Genomic DNA, 16,443 nt, shown 5'->3' on the forward strand with positions numbered 1-16,443 from the left:
TCTGAAATATTGAATAGGAAAAATGCTCAAGGCATACATTCTACTCCCGTGGGCCCCATGCAGTTATCTATTGAAGGCCTCGGATGTGCCAGAGACAATTCATTTGTTGTCATTAGTTCCCCCCACTACCCTCAGAAGTGAGTATACCTTCATTTTACAGATGAGATTTACGTTCAAAACTGTTTAGAAGCTGCTCAAGGTTGCATACCCACTAGGTGACAGATTTGAATCCAGAATTCTACTCCTCAACACAGAGTCCCCTTCTCACTATGCCAGAGATGCTGAGTTTCTTGGCCTGGGCTGCAGCCCCACGCAGCTGGTTTTGAGCTCCCCAGGTGAATCTATGGGCTTCGTGGCTGAGAACCACTGCTCCACGTCAGCCTTCTTATAGGAATCGGGGGTTTTACTCCCCCTTGCATCACAGGTTCCTTCAGGGAAGTTAAAAAAAAAAAAAAAAAAAAAAAGCGACAAGTCTTCTCTACAGCAAAATAAATGTGTTTATACACCAAAAAGTTGCATACAATTTCAGATAATTATGGAATCTCTGAAGCTTCTGCATGGATCCCGTAAGGGTCATGAACTTGAATTAAGAGCCAAGTCTATAAATCCTTAACACCAATTATTTGGCTGCACATGGGAGTTGGCTGGGATCACTTTAAAAATTCAGATTTCCGGGCCCCATCCAAGAACTACTGACTGAGAATCTCTGGATTTATACTCCCAGATGTTTGCTGAATTTTTTTATATATATTAGAGAACGAGACACTCTGTGGACTGGCTTTTGGGAACCACCCCTCTAAATGATGCTCATTCCAGGGATCAGAATTCATCTCAGCCGCTTTTACCTCTGTAACATTAGGTAAGCTACTTAACTCCCCTTTCAATTTTGTCTTCTGTAAATGGGGATAGTAATTGTCCCTACCTCATAGAGCTAATATGGAATAAAATACTCCATCTAAGTGTTTAGCACAGTGACTGGCACATAACTACCCAAAAAATGTTAATCTATTACTAATTATATAGTATTATTATTTTATTATCTAGGTAATAATCTATAAATGGTCTCTTTGCTACTGAGGTGAGAACAGAATACCATTGCTAGCCAACTGTTAATAAAAATACATGAAAGAAAGGAAAAAATTCAAAGTTTATTCAACATTAAGAATAACAGACAGATAAAGGTTTGGACTTAACAGCATAAATACCACCAATATCATGGTGTACAATTAAACTAACCTCATGTCAACTTGTACCTGTTTAACAGATGCAATCTTTGTGGTGTTGCCAAAAGGATAATGGATTATCGTTATGTTTGGTAAGGTGCTTAAAATTAAAGACTTTATGTCGACTTATTCACACACACACACACACACACACACACGCACACACGCACACTTACACTTGGCCTCCTGCAAAATGTATTGACTTTAGTTGCTATATCCGATTCGGATAAGGCTTTGCTCATTTTTTAAATGACATTAATAATTGCAGAAAAAACCTGGAGGAGACCTTGGCCTTGCCAGTGGGAGTACCTAGACGCAGAAGGTGATCGCCACCTGGACGGTGGAACACTTAGTCTCAGACATCTGCAGGGTGCCGAGACCCCAGTGCTAAATCCAGATCTCCAACTGCCATCACACACAGGCAAGCAGGCCCGGTCCCCTGCCTTGGGATCGCTCTAATTAACTGTGATAAAGATTAAGTTTTCCTTAAAGGAAGATTAGGGTAAAATGAGATAAACTACTAGAAAAACCAAAGTATAGCTTTGCATTTCACAGAATGTCTATTGTTTTACCCTGCGACAGTGGGGAAGGTGCCACTGATAATTCTTCTTGCTTCTTCTGAAAATAGACCCTAGACCTTCGAATGCACATTTGGAATTACCGTGAGTTCCCCACCAAACCAGTGGGTTAGAAGGAACCTCGGGGTTATCTAGTACAGGTTCCTACCCACCCCGCTGTGGAATCCCATCTGTATTCTCCTCAAACAAAGGGTCCTTCTGCTTCGAGGGATGGGTCCAGGGAGGCCTGTAGTATTTGAAGACAAAAGGCCTATCACAGTCTTGCCAATAATGTGATAGTTGAGTGGTTCCAAGTGGCCACTTTCTGAAGAGAAAGAAGTAATGATTTACAGCCCTCCCCTCCACTAACTACCTCCTTAAGGCAGCACCAGCAGAAAGACAGGCTGGTCAATGTTTGCCTCTCTTTGTCAAGTCTAGTCAAAAGAAACAACAATGTGACCTCATCATGAGGTCCTAAGCTGCTCCTTCCAAATCATCTCTAGATGATGTCAGTGTGATATGATTTGGATTCACTGTTAATGGCCAAATAATCTCTGAAAGATGCTTAGGATGAAAAGGTGAAAAATGACAAAGGGACTCTCATAATAGCTGCAGTGTGCAGACATGTGTCTAACCCTGGTTGACCCAAATCACTCGGAGTCAAGCCATGAGCCCCCTGCTCCATGGAGCAGATCTGCCTTGTTTGCTAGTTAACTGCCCTGGATGGAGAGGCAGCCAGTCCAGAGGGAGTGTTCGTGTGTGTGTGTCGTGACAATGACTTACATATAAGGCACCTGTACAGACTCCAAACTGTTTAAATGTTTAAGACGAGGTAGGTTTCTGAAACCTCTCCTGGCACACAAGAGAATACATTTGATTAGAATCTTTTTATTTTTTTCTGCAGAAAACATTTCAGATGCTCATTTGAGATAAACATCTAATTCCAAGAAAGACCAGTGCTCAAATATAGTTTTTTCAGCTACCATTTGATATGGCCATAAATTTGGATGGTTCATGTTGCAATCCTTCCACAATTCTCCACTTAAAGACATCATGTTTCTTTGTTTTTAATGACTATTGCCATCTAACAATTCTACAATTCGCCTCTTTGCCTGTAAAAAGGCCAACTCTACGTCCACTTGTGTCTCGTATTGATATCTTTTATTTAGCTCTGCTTAAGATTGCAAAGGTTTTTGATTTTATTATTCACCTGAACAATGTATTGCAACTCCAATTGTACTGCAATTCTGATACACCCCCACCTCTTGCTGTTATCTATAGCTTGTGGCAAAATGAACACCTAGTGGAAATATCCTACTGGTTGGGTTTCCCAAGTCTACGACACTATGAGAGAAGCATTGCTGATGGACTGACAGGAAGACCACCAGATCATTAAAGAATTAGATATTCTGAAGGCAGGAAACTAGAAAATCCCATTGATGAAAGGATATTTTAATCTAGCATAAAATGTTTCTTTGTCGTAACAGCAGAATTTCTTGACATTTTACAACTTAATGAAACAAAAGAACAATCGTCTTTAAAGTCAAACATCTATCAAATTATAAACCAAACACATAGCACCGATATCGACCTCATAAAACGTGCGGGCCCGCAGGGTAGAACAGAACTGTCTGGGGCACTGGTAGCAACGTGCCATTCCAGGAACTCAGAATTTCGAAGTGAACATTTTTGTGGCAGATGCTTTTCCTAAAAAAACACTGTATCATCCAATAAATATTTGACTAAAATCCATTTTGTGCTTTTGGGTGACGTTAACTGACTTCTTTCTGAGGCCTAATAAGAAACAAGAAAGCTCCTTGTGTATTTGAGAGCAGGATTCGTCATCACAAGCCTCGATACTGTCATACAATTTTAATTTAAAGCAGAAAATGTGCTGATGTGTCAGTGATAGGGCTTAAAATATTAAAGACTTCAAAAACCCCCAAGCGCTTCTTCTCTGTACAACATTGGTGAATATATATCTTTGCTATATAATTTTAAAACATGGAATAGTTTTCCTCTCCTCTTTTCTATATATAATATATGTCTTCCAAAATACATTGTCAGTATTTATATCTGAAAAATACTGTACAAAAAAGAACTTCCTATAATGACTCTGTATAAACATTAAACGATTTAATAATCTCTCCTTTTGGTCTATAGTAAACATTTAAATTGATTGGATTAACCACAGTTTGTGACAACACCATCCCCTTCTGAGATACACCAGTGTCTTTTACATTCATTTTTCAGAAGTCCACTTTATAAGAGCACATACGTTCAAAAGCAAACAGAGAATAAGAAACATAAGCTTCAGAATCATTAATTTATGAGGCATTCAAAAAGGACACCACTGGGAAAAAGGGCCTTAGAAAACATCAACTTATTAACTTAATCAACTGATTTTCTTTTTAAAAACAGCAAAGTATAATTCACAAAAATATATATATTACCAAAAAATGGGAAAACTGAATCTTAAGTAACTGTTTTGAATATCAAGAGGGATATGGAAAAAGTTAACTAGAAAATCGGGGGGCGAGGCAGCGTGTCAGGGAAGGGAAACAACAAAACCGAACACATCAATGTCAAAGGCTAATCCAAGACGCAGTTTTTGGCTCGTGTACTGATAAATTAACCCCTCATCCTTAGACCTCCCATTTCCCTCTGCTTCCTTGTCCTAGGGAATAGTCTGGCCATGCTCAAATGCATTACTTTACTTTTTGTGTTTTAAAAGACAGTGAAATTCTTAGGTAGGGAAAATATCCTACGTCCACTAGTAATACTCAGGCAGCATGCTCTAGCGTACAATAGGATTATTGCTTTAGGTACAGACAGTGCAAAAACACACTCTGTGTTCTATTAATAGTACTCTTACTTATCTGGGGTTGGTAGAATGAAAAGGAAACTTAGTAGATAGCGGGAAGTAAATATGGGATCTAATAAATCTAAACAGCACTTTCATTTGAAGACGATTATCACCAAAACTGAAAGTAAGAGAAAAGCAACCTGTGAAGGACTAGAGCTGCGGTGTAGTGCTAAGTTATTGTGTGCACCTCATTAGCATGGTAACTTATGGACTAAACAGAAACAAGAGCTTGTACTCTTAAAAAAACTGAGATCCACTATTTTACCAGGGCCCTTTTTAGTGAATCCAAGCAGAGAGTCCTGGAAGAGTAGGTAAGCTCGAACATGAAGCAACGCTGAACAGGCAGGAGTGAAGGAGGGAGGGGATGGGAGACCCGCGAGAGGGCTCCTCAGTCTAGTAAAAACATGGCACCTTTCTTTGTTGGAACTAAAAGACGATGAGAGGGCTATCTTAAAATGGCAAGAGCAAAGGAACACGCACACGCACATACCGCTGACCACACGCATAAGCACAAGCACATATACACGCACACACACACAGATGCACACCAAAATGGGAGCCAGTTGTGTTTATGCCTCTGGTAAAGTGCTGATGTCAGAAAGGTTGGTTTGGGTGTGGTGCTATCAGACAGGAAACAAACCGTCCATCTATTCCAAAGCCAGCCTGCAAAAATGCCATCCTACAGGGGCCCGTGCCTGGCCTCATACTTGGCAAGTATGTTCTTGCATTTGCCCAGCTCCTTCCTCAAGTCAGCCACCTCCTGGCGGAGGGCCGAGTTCTCCTTCTCCAGGAACGAGGCCCGGATGGCGATCTGGTTCTCCTTCAGCCTCCGGGCGTCGCGGGAGCGCTTGGCTGCCATGTTGTTCTTTCTGCGCCTTGCCCAGTACTTGTCATCCTGCTCATTAGTTACAGAAGGGAAAAAAAAACAAGATATTAGATTTCAGCAAAGTCCAGTGCCAGCCAGGGCACGGGCAGGCTCCAGGACTGTGCAGAGGCGCCAACCCGGGTTTCTTAGCTTGTGTCTCCTTCCTTGACAGTTTCTGCATGTCTGAGAGCGTGGCCCACGAGCCACACTTCCTTCCTGGAGCAAGGACCCACTAATCTGTCCCAACAGGCTCCTACTCTTTGCCCAGCAGAGGTGTGCTCAATGAAGCAGAGATCAGAGGCTGAATGGAAAGCAGGTGGCTCACCTCACCCTTAAATGACCTTCCAACTTTCTTTACTCTCCCTGCTTAACATTTTATTTTAAGAACCCTTTTCCTCCATGGGCACTCATATGCTTTTTTGGGTATGAGTTGGCACAAAAATTTTAGAAGGCAATATGGCAATATCGATCAACTATTTAAACGCATATACTATTGATCTAGCAACTCCACCTCCAGGATTTTGTCCTGTAGCAATCTTCATACATGTGCATATACACACAAGCATACGCTGTTCACTGCAGCATTATGTGCAGTAGAAAAAATGAGGAAAAACTACGCCTAGGAGATTTAATAACCATGTTATGATAGAGTCATACAAAGGAATACTTGGCAGCTGTTACAAACAATGACCCACCTGCACCAGAAAGATGTTCATGATATGCCACTGTGTGACTATGTGGGTGGAAACAATGACAGTTTACACACAAATATGTATGGTCTCATCCCAGTCTGATTAAAAATCATATAACATATCCATAGAAAGAGGCGCAGAACGATTTATACTAATCTATAAAAGCAGGGCCTCTAGAAGGGGGATTGGCAGAAGCAAAGGAAAGAGGTAAGACTTTCTACCTTTTATATTATTCTGAACCATTACGATATCATATAATGGATACATACATTTTGGTAATTAAAAATAGAAATTAAAAAAAAAGGCTTCAACCTGCCACTAATCAAAGTACTCATATTGGCGGCCAGAATTTACATAATTTACTCTAATTTCCTGTTTAACTGTTCTCCGGGCCCTAATTAGCCTGAGTAATATTTTACTGTGGTCAGTGAAAAAACAATCCCTCCTTCCCTGCCCTCCACCCCCGCTGCTACCTCCCTGACAGAAAGGAAAACTTCTTAAGAAGACTCCGAAACAGGGATCTTCTTTTAGATCTTCCCAATTCATTGATGGTGCCACCTGGTGAATTTTGCAACTCCCCTTTTTCAGCAACTTGCAACAGCAAATCCCTCAGTCCTAGCAATTCTACTACCTGCAGTTACATGACACCCAGAGTAAGTGGATCAGGCCAGTGCTTGCCCCCTCAGAATTCCAAGGGGCAGCTGGCATTGGGGGAGGTCACATGGGTTGGGGCCAAGGCTGCAAGGAAAGTCTAAGGTCAGCGGTCCACCCCCAAAACTGCCCATTACCCTCAACAGGCATTTGCCCTGCACAAATACAGAAAATGTGGGATAGGAACTGTGTAGATACCTCCTATCTGCCGGATGGCAGATCATCATCAAACCAGTACTATCATCTTAAATAAAGCACCCCCAGCTTTTTATACACTTCATAACTATATGTAACAGGGTAAAAAAAAACAATTTTCATAATAGATGATACCAGAATTCTTCTGGGTAGAGGGAGACGGCTGCTCTTTGAAGAATACCTGGGTAAGCAAGCTAGGGCAGGTGTGCAATGGCTGTTGGCCATATTTGTTGTCTGTGCTTCTGAAAGCGAGCAGGGGAGCTGGAGGCAGGGGAGAGGCTGGGAGGGGCCAGGAGAGTCCATGACATCATGGTGGTGAGGGGGCCCAAAGGCATATTAACAATAGTGGTGAAGCCTCCAGTTCTGACGGAAGTTATTTGTGTTTTGATGGAAGCCTGGGTTCTACTCCCTTCACAGTATCAGTAAATCTATAACCAACAATGTGCCCGGGAGTGTGGTTTCCAAAAACATTCAAAAGAGGACTTGATTTAGGATGTATCAGAGTCTGCACACAGGGGAACAGCAGCCCAGGAAGCGAAGGAGTACATAAGAATGAGCCCCTGGAAGACTGTAGAAACTGCATGTATGTGATGGGGGAGGAATGAGGAGGTCACACCATAGGCCACAGGCTTGGTGTGGTCTAAGACAATTCTGACCAGGTCTTAAAGCCCAGGGAGTCACCAGCTGACTTCAGGGTAACAACCAACTTCTCTCTAACTTATTAGTGCTCTTCTCACTTCTAAAGTGCTCGTTTCCCAGCCTCACCTGTCCACACATGCAGATGAGCCAGCCAAGGTGCGGAATGCAAAACAAACCTTTCAGGTGGGAGAGAGGGGAGCTGGGAACCGGGTCAAGAAGAGGATACAGAAGGCAGGAATGACAAAAGGAGTGTCCTGGACTAGAAAAACCAGCTCGCCTCCCTTTGTTATCGCAGAATGGTTGTGGGCAGGGGGAAGAGGGATTTTGAGCAGGGCTGATAAACTAAACTTGGCACTCCATCCCCTGCCCCCTTTCCCTCTATCTCCCAGGTGCTGATGCCATCTGGCTACTCAGTTACCTCCATGCAACAAGGGACCCACTTAGCCCTGCCGCAGCCAACAGGTCAACACTCCCTGTTTCTCACCAGTCTAGAAGTTCCATGAAAGCAGGAACAGTATCAGTATTGGCTCACCTCAGTATTCCCAGCCCCTGATACCGGGTTAGAGGGTTGGCACACACTAGCATTTGGAAAATATTCATCGAGTGAATGAATGGACCCTTAAAAGCATCAAGAAATCCAGGTGATTAAATGGATTTTCAGCTAGGTACCCCAGCATGTCAACCTCAATTCTCCCTTCATTCTCCAGGGCATGCATGCTAACCCTAATGACTGGCTCAAGAGAGGAAGTTCAGGCAGCTGCAGGGAAGATCATTTTTGGTGGGGGCCATTTCATTAAATTGGTTTCCTTGCCCAATGCTGGGGGCCAGAAACACCTTCTCCCCCACCTACCCTTAGCTCAGACCTTTCTGCCAGAAGGAGAAACATGCTACAGCTCTGCTTCCTGCTTTATATTAGCTCATGGTCTTTAGCTTGAGACTTCATCCACAACTAAAAAATATCCAAGGACACCGGGCAGGACAATGTGCCAGCCCATTCCCCCGCTGCTATGTGAAAAGGTCAGGCCTGACCATGACAGCAGCAATATGTGTAATTCCAGCACAGATAGTTTTTGCCTGGCCTCCTGTTGCCAAGGTTACCTGGGTTATTAACTAATCTTGCTCTTTGGTGCATGTGGAGACCTTGTGAAGGTCTAGCTAGAAGTTCTATCTATCACTCATAGCAGCATCCTTTCAAACTACCCTCCATTCAAGAGGAAATCCGTGTTGAACAGGATCCCTAGCTTTAGTTTAAGATAAGAGGCTTTAAAATACACAAAAAATTGGATCACTAAGAAGACAAGACTAGGAAAGGCATCTCATTGAAATAAGGTACCTAACTGCCCAAGACCTGAGCCCATGGTTGCCCCTTTCTTACCCCATCTCGGTCTAACCATCAATGTCCTGACTACTTTAGGTTTTCTGGTGTTTTTACCATGTGATTTCCTTTTTTGATTCTCAGGGTGACAGCCACTGATTTGTCACCCACGGGCCCCTGTTATAGCCCTTGTCAGGGCCAACATGCTGCTGTGATCTTTTGTGAAGCTACATAACCTGGGAGCCAGGCTAAGCCTTCCTCTAATAGGTAGTGATCTGCTGACCTCAGCTTTCCATTTTCTGTATTTTCTCAACTGCAAGGTGATAACTTTAGACAAATGAATCTCTAAGGTCCCCTTCAGCCCTGATGTTTTCCTATTCTGCATTAATTAAGGTAATCTCAGGAATGTGGATGACAGCAGTGATTTAAATTGGCCAGGTACTTCTGCTTCCAGCATTTTTTCTAGATATGTAAAGCAGGAACAACTGGTCTAAGCCAGTTCAGATGATGTCTCAAATTCCTATTTCCCAGCCTAGGAGTGTCTCTACACAGGAACCCTAGTTAGGTTTGAGAGATGGGGGGCAGACAGTAAAAAAGGGCTAATTATATCTGGTTCCAAGGCCTTGACTATGTAATACTCATATCTCTAGTACCCATATGATTGGAAAGAAGCATGAAAGTTCTAAGCAATGGTTAATAAGAAATGGTTCTTTTTGGCATTAGCAGACATGGCATAATTTTGGAAAGAATTTTCATCCTAAGGTATCATTAAGTGTGTCTGGTTAATTTTCTTTTAAGCTGTATTTGACTTCCAAGGTAAATCTATTTCCCTTTACAAATAATGTGTCCCTTCAACACTTCAGAGAAAACCTACTCAGAATTAACCTAGCAGTGAGATATTCAAGTGATCATTACTTAAGATACAAAGTGAACAGTACATATAAATGGTGTCAGGGAATTACCAGTTTCCTTCACAAAATCCGACCCTGGTCATCCAAGGTTGGCAATATGGAGGAAGGACCTATCTCTGGCTGTTATTCCCCGCAGCCTACAGGGAAATGGCAGCACCAAATTATCACAAATTCCCTAAAAGGAAGGTAACCCTTGGAGGGCGATGAGGTTCAGATGCCCTTCTCAAATGATTTCCTTTCTCTTTCCAACCTTGAAAGATTTGGGGTTTGATTGTATTAGACTTTTATGGGTTTGCATGCAGACAAGAGCACATTTGCTTCCTTTGTGGGCTTAAAATCACTCCATTGTGGACTTTAAATCCATTTTACCACTTCTCATTGTTTCTGTTCAGCATCAAGACATAAAAGTGTATTTCAAAAAATACCCAGACAGGAAACAACTTGCCTAGAAGTCACATGCCAAGAAACAGGAAAAGAAATCAGAAATCCTTCATGCACTAGCTTCTGGGATCTTCCTGGGGTCACCCTTTTAATTTGTCTGCAGATACCACTCTTCATTTGCCCAAAGACTGATTACCAGTTCCAATTTACCTTCAGGTCATCAGGGATGAAGACTTTGCGAGCTTTCTTGATCATGGGCTGCGGCTTCAGTTCTTCCTCAGAGAACTTGCGTTTGCGAGGGTCAAACATTTCCTGGCCAGGGATGCTGGAGAGGGCAAGATCTGCTGGGTCTGGTTCATAACCCACTGGGACCTGGATGGTGTCAGGATCAATGGGACTCGGTGTATTGCGGTTTGCTGGCAACAGCTGACCTGGAACAACACAGGAGTTTTAATTCATGAACACCCTAGAGAGTCCCAGTAGGCAGCTACTTAATGATGGTCTGAGATGAGTGGTAAGAGTCTTCAGCTCACTTATATATGGTCCTAACATGATTTATCTTACTCATCCTCACTGCATTTCTGAGAACACAGCAGGTTGAGTATGACTTGACTCACGTCACATCAGGCAAAACAGAAACCCACATACACATGTTCAAAAACTAGAGAGGGAGAAGCCCAATTTAAAGATACACGTTCATTCTTTCCTATCACACATTTGCCAGGCACTCTGCAAGATGCAATGAACAGAACTACGGATTTTTCACCTTAAGGGTGTTTTCCAGGTGAGTTAGGGAGACAGATCAATAACTAGTCAGTTAGCGGAGAGTGTAGATGTTGGGATGGAAGTAAATCTCATGTGCTTCCACAGTGTGAGGAAATGGTACGTAACACAAAGGAGGTTAGGCAGCATTTCCTAGAGATGACACTTGGTACAGCTGCATCTTGAGACAAAGAGTAATTAGTCAAAAAAAAAAAAAAAAAAAAAAAGGGTTTTCTAGGCTCCAAGACAAGACAGAGGTTTGCATTTTTGCAGAACCACATAAAGTCTTGGGTAGCTGTCACATTGAATCAGAAGAAACCATGGAGTAGGGAGAGGTGCGAGCACAAGAGACGTGGCCAAGAAGGTGGGCAGTGGGGATATAATTTTTAAAAATCCAAATGTCACTGAGGGATGCTGAGCAATGAAGTGACAAACAGCTGATGTTTGGAAGGAAGACTCAGGCAGCATGATGAACGGATTGCATGGGGCACGGCTGCGGATTGATCAGATACAAGGCTGTTGTGATAAACAGTGCACATATTGACAGTAGCAATGGAGATAGTGAGAAGGGGATTAGTTCAAGAAATATTTAACAAATTAGAAAGAACATAATAGAGACCATCTAACTTCCACTTGAGGGTCCTATAGGCAAGACCACTGAAATGCACGAACATCCACAGAACAATGGATTTCTTGTGTTTCTCAATGTGTCTTACTGGTGAAAGTGAACTTCATACCAGACCCAAATGTGTATGCTGGGAGCTCTGAATTTTAACTTCTAGTTTTCATCTGAATTTTACAATCGCTCCTCTCGCACCCCATGAATAAATAAGAGGATGTAGTTCAGCTGTGTTTGGCGCATCTCCTCCTCTTCCTCACTGCCAATGGTAGGTCAATGTGTGAAGTATTCTTTAGGTTTCATTAAAACCTACCCCAGGTTGAAGCATGAAGCCACTGGCTTGCATTCTAGCAAAACTGTAAAACTGTGCTCATCTGCCTTCTGGAAAGGCCTGGTGGGGAGTTTGCAAAATGAATGCTCTGGGTGACCTTCTAGGTCCCCACTCTGCTTTGCGCTCTCTTTGTATCCTGCTTGCCAAAGAGGAAGAGATGGGCCCTGAGGCACTGGCAGAGGATGGAGATTTCTCATTAGCCAATCTGTCGCTCAGCTCCAGCTTCTAGAGACTGCTGAGTTCTGTACTGGATGGTGTCAAGCTAGATTTGATCTTGTGCCTCTTGAGATTACCTCAGAAAATGAACCACATGTGATTCAAATGGTGACTGTATTTTCCCTTTAGAAATTCTTTGAACTTAATAACAAAGCTACCCAGTGCCATCACTGCAACGTCCCCACCTCCCCATACTTACACAGGCATATGCACCCATCTCCTATCACCATGAAACACCTCTTAATACTTCCCAAATCTAATTGCTCCAAGATCCTCCTTAGTACTCCAATATTGTTTATTATGCTGTATCAAAATGTTCTCCTTTATTGTTTTATAAATGTTCTTAAGCTGTACACACACACACACACCTCCTCTACCATACCACATGGTCTTTTACATTTTATTCATGTATCCCCACCTGACTCCTCACCATGACGCATACTTCAGAGTTCAGCTTCTACAAAGAGTACTCCTCATTTAATGGTGGCCTCTGAGATGCTGGACTCTGACATTCATTCGTGGACATTCTAACAATAACACTTTCCATTCAGGTGGAACCTTTCTTGGCATTCTTTCTCTCTAGGATTTTCCTCCAATGGAAGTAGGTCAGCCCTACCTGCAGAGTGGAGGAAACCTAACTGGACCACAGACAAGGTACGTGGCTTCCTCAGTATCAAACAGCAAATGGCAAAGGACCTGAGAAACAAAACCAGGTCCCGTTTCTCCCCAGAGATACCTTAGTGCCATCTTATTTATTTATATTTTCTGCTGAATTAACTCAGCTAAACTCATCTTTTCCTTTCATTTCAAAATGTCAATAGCATCACGAGTAAGGGGTATTTTTTTCTATCTCCTGTGGGATTTTCAAAATTTTAGTATAAGAATTGTCAATATAAGAATGCATGATTAATTTTTTAAATGATCAAAGATGTTCACTGCGAAATGTCAACAAATACAGAAAAGCGTCAAGAAAGTGAAAGTCCTGGTTCTTGCTACTCTCCTCTTCCCCCCAGTCCCACTCACTGTCTTCCCAGAGGTGATCACTCTTAACATCTTGATGTGAACCTCTTATATGTTGGTTTTTACACGTAAGTGATTTAACCCAAATGGTATTATACTACCCACATATCTTAAATTACTTTTTAAATCTATCAATATACCAAATGCAATTTCCAATGTTAGTACAAATAAAACTACTTTTTAAAGGGTCAAGAGTATCCCATAGTTTGGATATATAACAATGTATAATTCCTCAACTGATGGATTTTTAGGTATATATTTTTGTAGAAGTGATTTCTAGAAGTGAGACTGCTCACACGAAAGGCATGTACATTTTTTATTTTTAAACATACTGCCAGGATGGCTATTAAAAAGTCAAAAAATAACAGATGTTGGTGAGGTTGCAGAGAAAAGGGAACATTCTTATACTGTTGGTGGGAATATAAATTAGTTCAGCCCCTGTGGAAAGCAGTTTGGAGAGTTCTCAAGGAAATAAAAATAGAATTACCACTTGGCCCAGCAATCCCATTACTGGGTTTACACCCAAAGGAACATAAATCCTTCAACCAAAAAGACACCTGCATTCGCATGTTCATCGCAGCGCTATTCACAATAGCAAAGACACGGAATCAACCTAGGTGCCACCTACAGTGGGTTGGATAAAGAAAATGTGATACATCTACACCATGGAATACTATGTATCCGTTAAAAAGAATCAAATCATGTCCCCTGCAGCAACACAGATGCAGCTGGAGGCCATCATCCTAAATGAATTAACACAGAAAACCAAATACTGCATGTTTTCACTTGTAAGTAGGAGCCAAACACAGACATAATGCTGGGAACAATAGACACTGAGGGCTCTAAAAAGGTGGACGGAGTGGGGCAAGGTTGGAAAATGATCTATCAGGTACTATGTTCACTATCTGCATGGAGGGTTCAATCAAAGCCCAAATCTCAGCATCACATAGTATATTCATGTAACAAACCTGCACACGTACCCACTGAATCTAAAATTTAAAAAAAAAAACCATTTTAAAAACCTACTGCCAAACTGTCCTCCAAAAAATGTCATATTTACACTTGCACCACCATTTGTAAGAATGCACATGTCCCACAATTTGACTTTTTAAATGTTGCCAATCTGATATGCACAACTATTACTATTGTTTTGTTTTGTTTTGTTGAGACAGAGTCTTGCTCTGTCACCCAGGCTGGAGTGTAGTGGCGCAACCTTGGCTCACTGCAACCTCTGCCTCCTCGGTTCAAACGACTCTCCTGCCTCAGCCTCCTGAGTAGCTGGGTCTACAGGCGCCCAGCACCACACACAAGTAATTTTTTGGATTTTAAGTAGAGACGAAAATTGTTTTGTATTTTTTAGTAGAGGCTATTTTTAGGAGAGGGTTTCACCATGTTGGCCAGGCTGGTCTTACTATCGTTTTAATTTCCATTTCCCTGGTTACTGGTGACACTGAACATCTTGCATGTTTATTGGTTATTTGTTCTTTTTAGAAAATTTTCTAAGGTATTTTTATACATATACTCTTCTAGGTGAGTTTCAGAATACATTGGTTAAGTTATATTTGAAGTTATCATTTTAAATATAACAATATTTGGCATTTCATAGGTTAATTTGAGGACAACTATCTTCAAAATATTGAATACACCCACAGTATGCTCTCCATTTTTATTTTTTGTGGGCTTTCGTAAAAACATGTATCAGTTCAGTTATAGTTTTCTTTATTTTAGCCTCTCACATTTCAGTTTATTCCTTAAATGTCTTATAAGAGTTGTTACTAGCGTAAATTACCCTATTATATTTCCTAAGTGGCTACTGCTGCTATATAGTAAGCTACTAGTTTTAAAAGCTATTGGTTTATATCCAGCCACTTTACCTTCTTATCAGTTCTAATAGTTCTAACAGTTCTAACTTCTCTTAGTTTTTAGGTGAACAATCTCATCTTCTGCCTCTATAGACAGAGGTGGCATCCTTTCTATGTTTATAATTCCTACTTTCTTTTAAATAATTTTCAATTTCACTGCATTAGCCGGGTTCTACAAGACAATGAGAAGAGAGACTGAGACGAATGATCACTGCTTGTCCCAGACTTTAAAGGAATATATGCTTTTAATTCTTCAGGTCCTTCAATATAAAGGCTTGTTCTAGTATCTTAGTAGATACAACCTGACAAGGTAAGGCAGTTCCAACTCTTTCAACCTTTGTTAATAATTTTTAAAATCAGAAATAATGTATTAAGTTCCCTTAAATGCCTTTTGGTATTTATTTATTGAGATAATCATGCCATTTTTCTCCTGTATTTGTTAAGTCTGAGCTTGGTATTTCCAAAGCTTTATTTAAAAGATCCATAGTGGACAAGATCAACCCCATTACGTAGCCTCTGCAGTTACAGGAACATTGTTTTTTTTTTTCTTTTTCTTTCTAAAAGCATCTTGCTGAAACTCACTTCCAGAAGAACCAAGGAGGGTTTCTAGAGGAAAGGGTGGAACAAAGGGCTTAAAGAAATCTGGAAAGAGAATAGAAGTGACCTTCAAACCCAAAGTTGGCCTCTACTTTTGTCACAGACTGGGCATGGCTAAACCTCCAAATAGTATAACTGGAAATAGGATATTTCATATTCTTACATATTTTAGCAAGAATTTAGCAGCTTGTGTTTAATTAGCTGATTAGCAAGCAGTTGTCAGTGAAGGGAACAGCAGCACTCTATGTCCTTATCTCTTCTCTAGTCAATGGTTTATTTTTTAAATTTATGACTGCATCAAAGTCACAAATCATAGTGTTTGTGTTACTTATTATTTAATCCTCAAGGCTAATTGCAACACCTGCAATCTTTCTGATGTGCTCCTCATTCAGGCAGTTAAGTAAATAAAGCAGGAGATTTGCAGCAGTAACATCAAAACACAATAGTCTAATGTTGATCACTGATGAGCATTAGCCAGCTGATAACATTATCCTCTATCAATTAAGGCTGAGGAAAGAGAAGACAATTTTTATTTTGGCCAAAGTGTTTCCTTTAGAGCAGATGGGTGAAACTCCTAGTGATTCAAAATTTGGTGCCAAATCTTTCCCTCCTGCTCACCTCTGCCCTCCTCTTCATCACCAGTTTAGGGTCTGTTCACTTGTCGAATTCCTGGATCCCATGTGGTCATAACCTGAAATAGCATCTTTTACCCTCTTGCCATCCCCTGATGATGATACCATC

The 16,443-nt window shown here is 41.3% G+C and overlaps 1 protein-coding gene across 5 annotated transcripts in view; it reads right to left on the reverse strand.

Moving 5' to 3' along the window:
- Window positions 1-1,128: 1,128 nt before the first annotated feature.
- HLF (HLF transcription factor, PAR bZIP family member) overlaps window positions 1,129-16,443 on the reverse strand; it is a 59,687-nt gene continuing 44,372 nt past the window's right edge. For 4 of the 5 annotated variants that reach the window (XM_077968801.1, NM_001258177.1, XM_077968800.1 and 1 more), the window contains 2 exon segments: window positions 10,506-10,726; window positions 1,129-5,541 (listed from right to left, as the gene is read on the reverse strand). In XM_077968801.1, the coding sequence (XP_077824927.1) occupies window positions 5,326-5,541; window positions 10,506-10,726 (437 nt within the window). In that variant the 3' untranslated portion in view covers window positions 1,129-5,325. 5 annotated transcript variants of the gene reach the window in all.

This window comes from Macaca mulatta, chromosome 16, assembly GCF_049350105.2.
Source record: "Macaca mulatta isolate MMU2019108-1 chromosome 16, T2T-MMU8v2.0, whole genome shotgun sequence".
NCBI lineage: Eukaryota > Metazoa > Chordata > Mammalia > Primates > Cercopithecidae > Macaca > Macaca mulatta.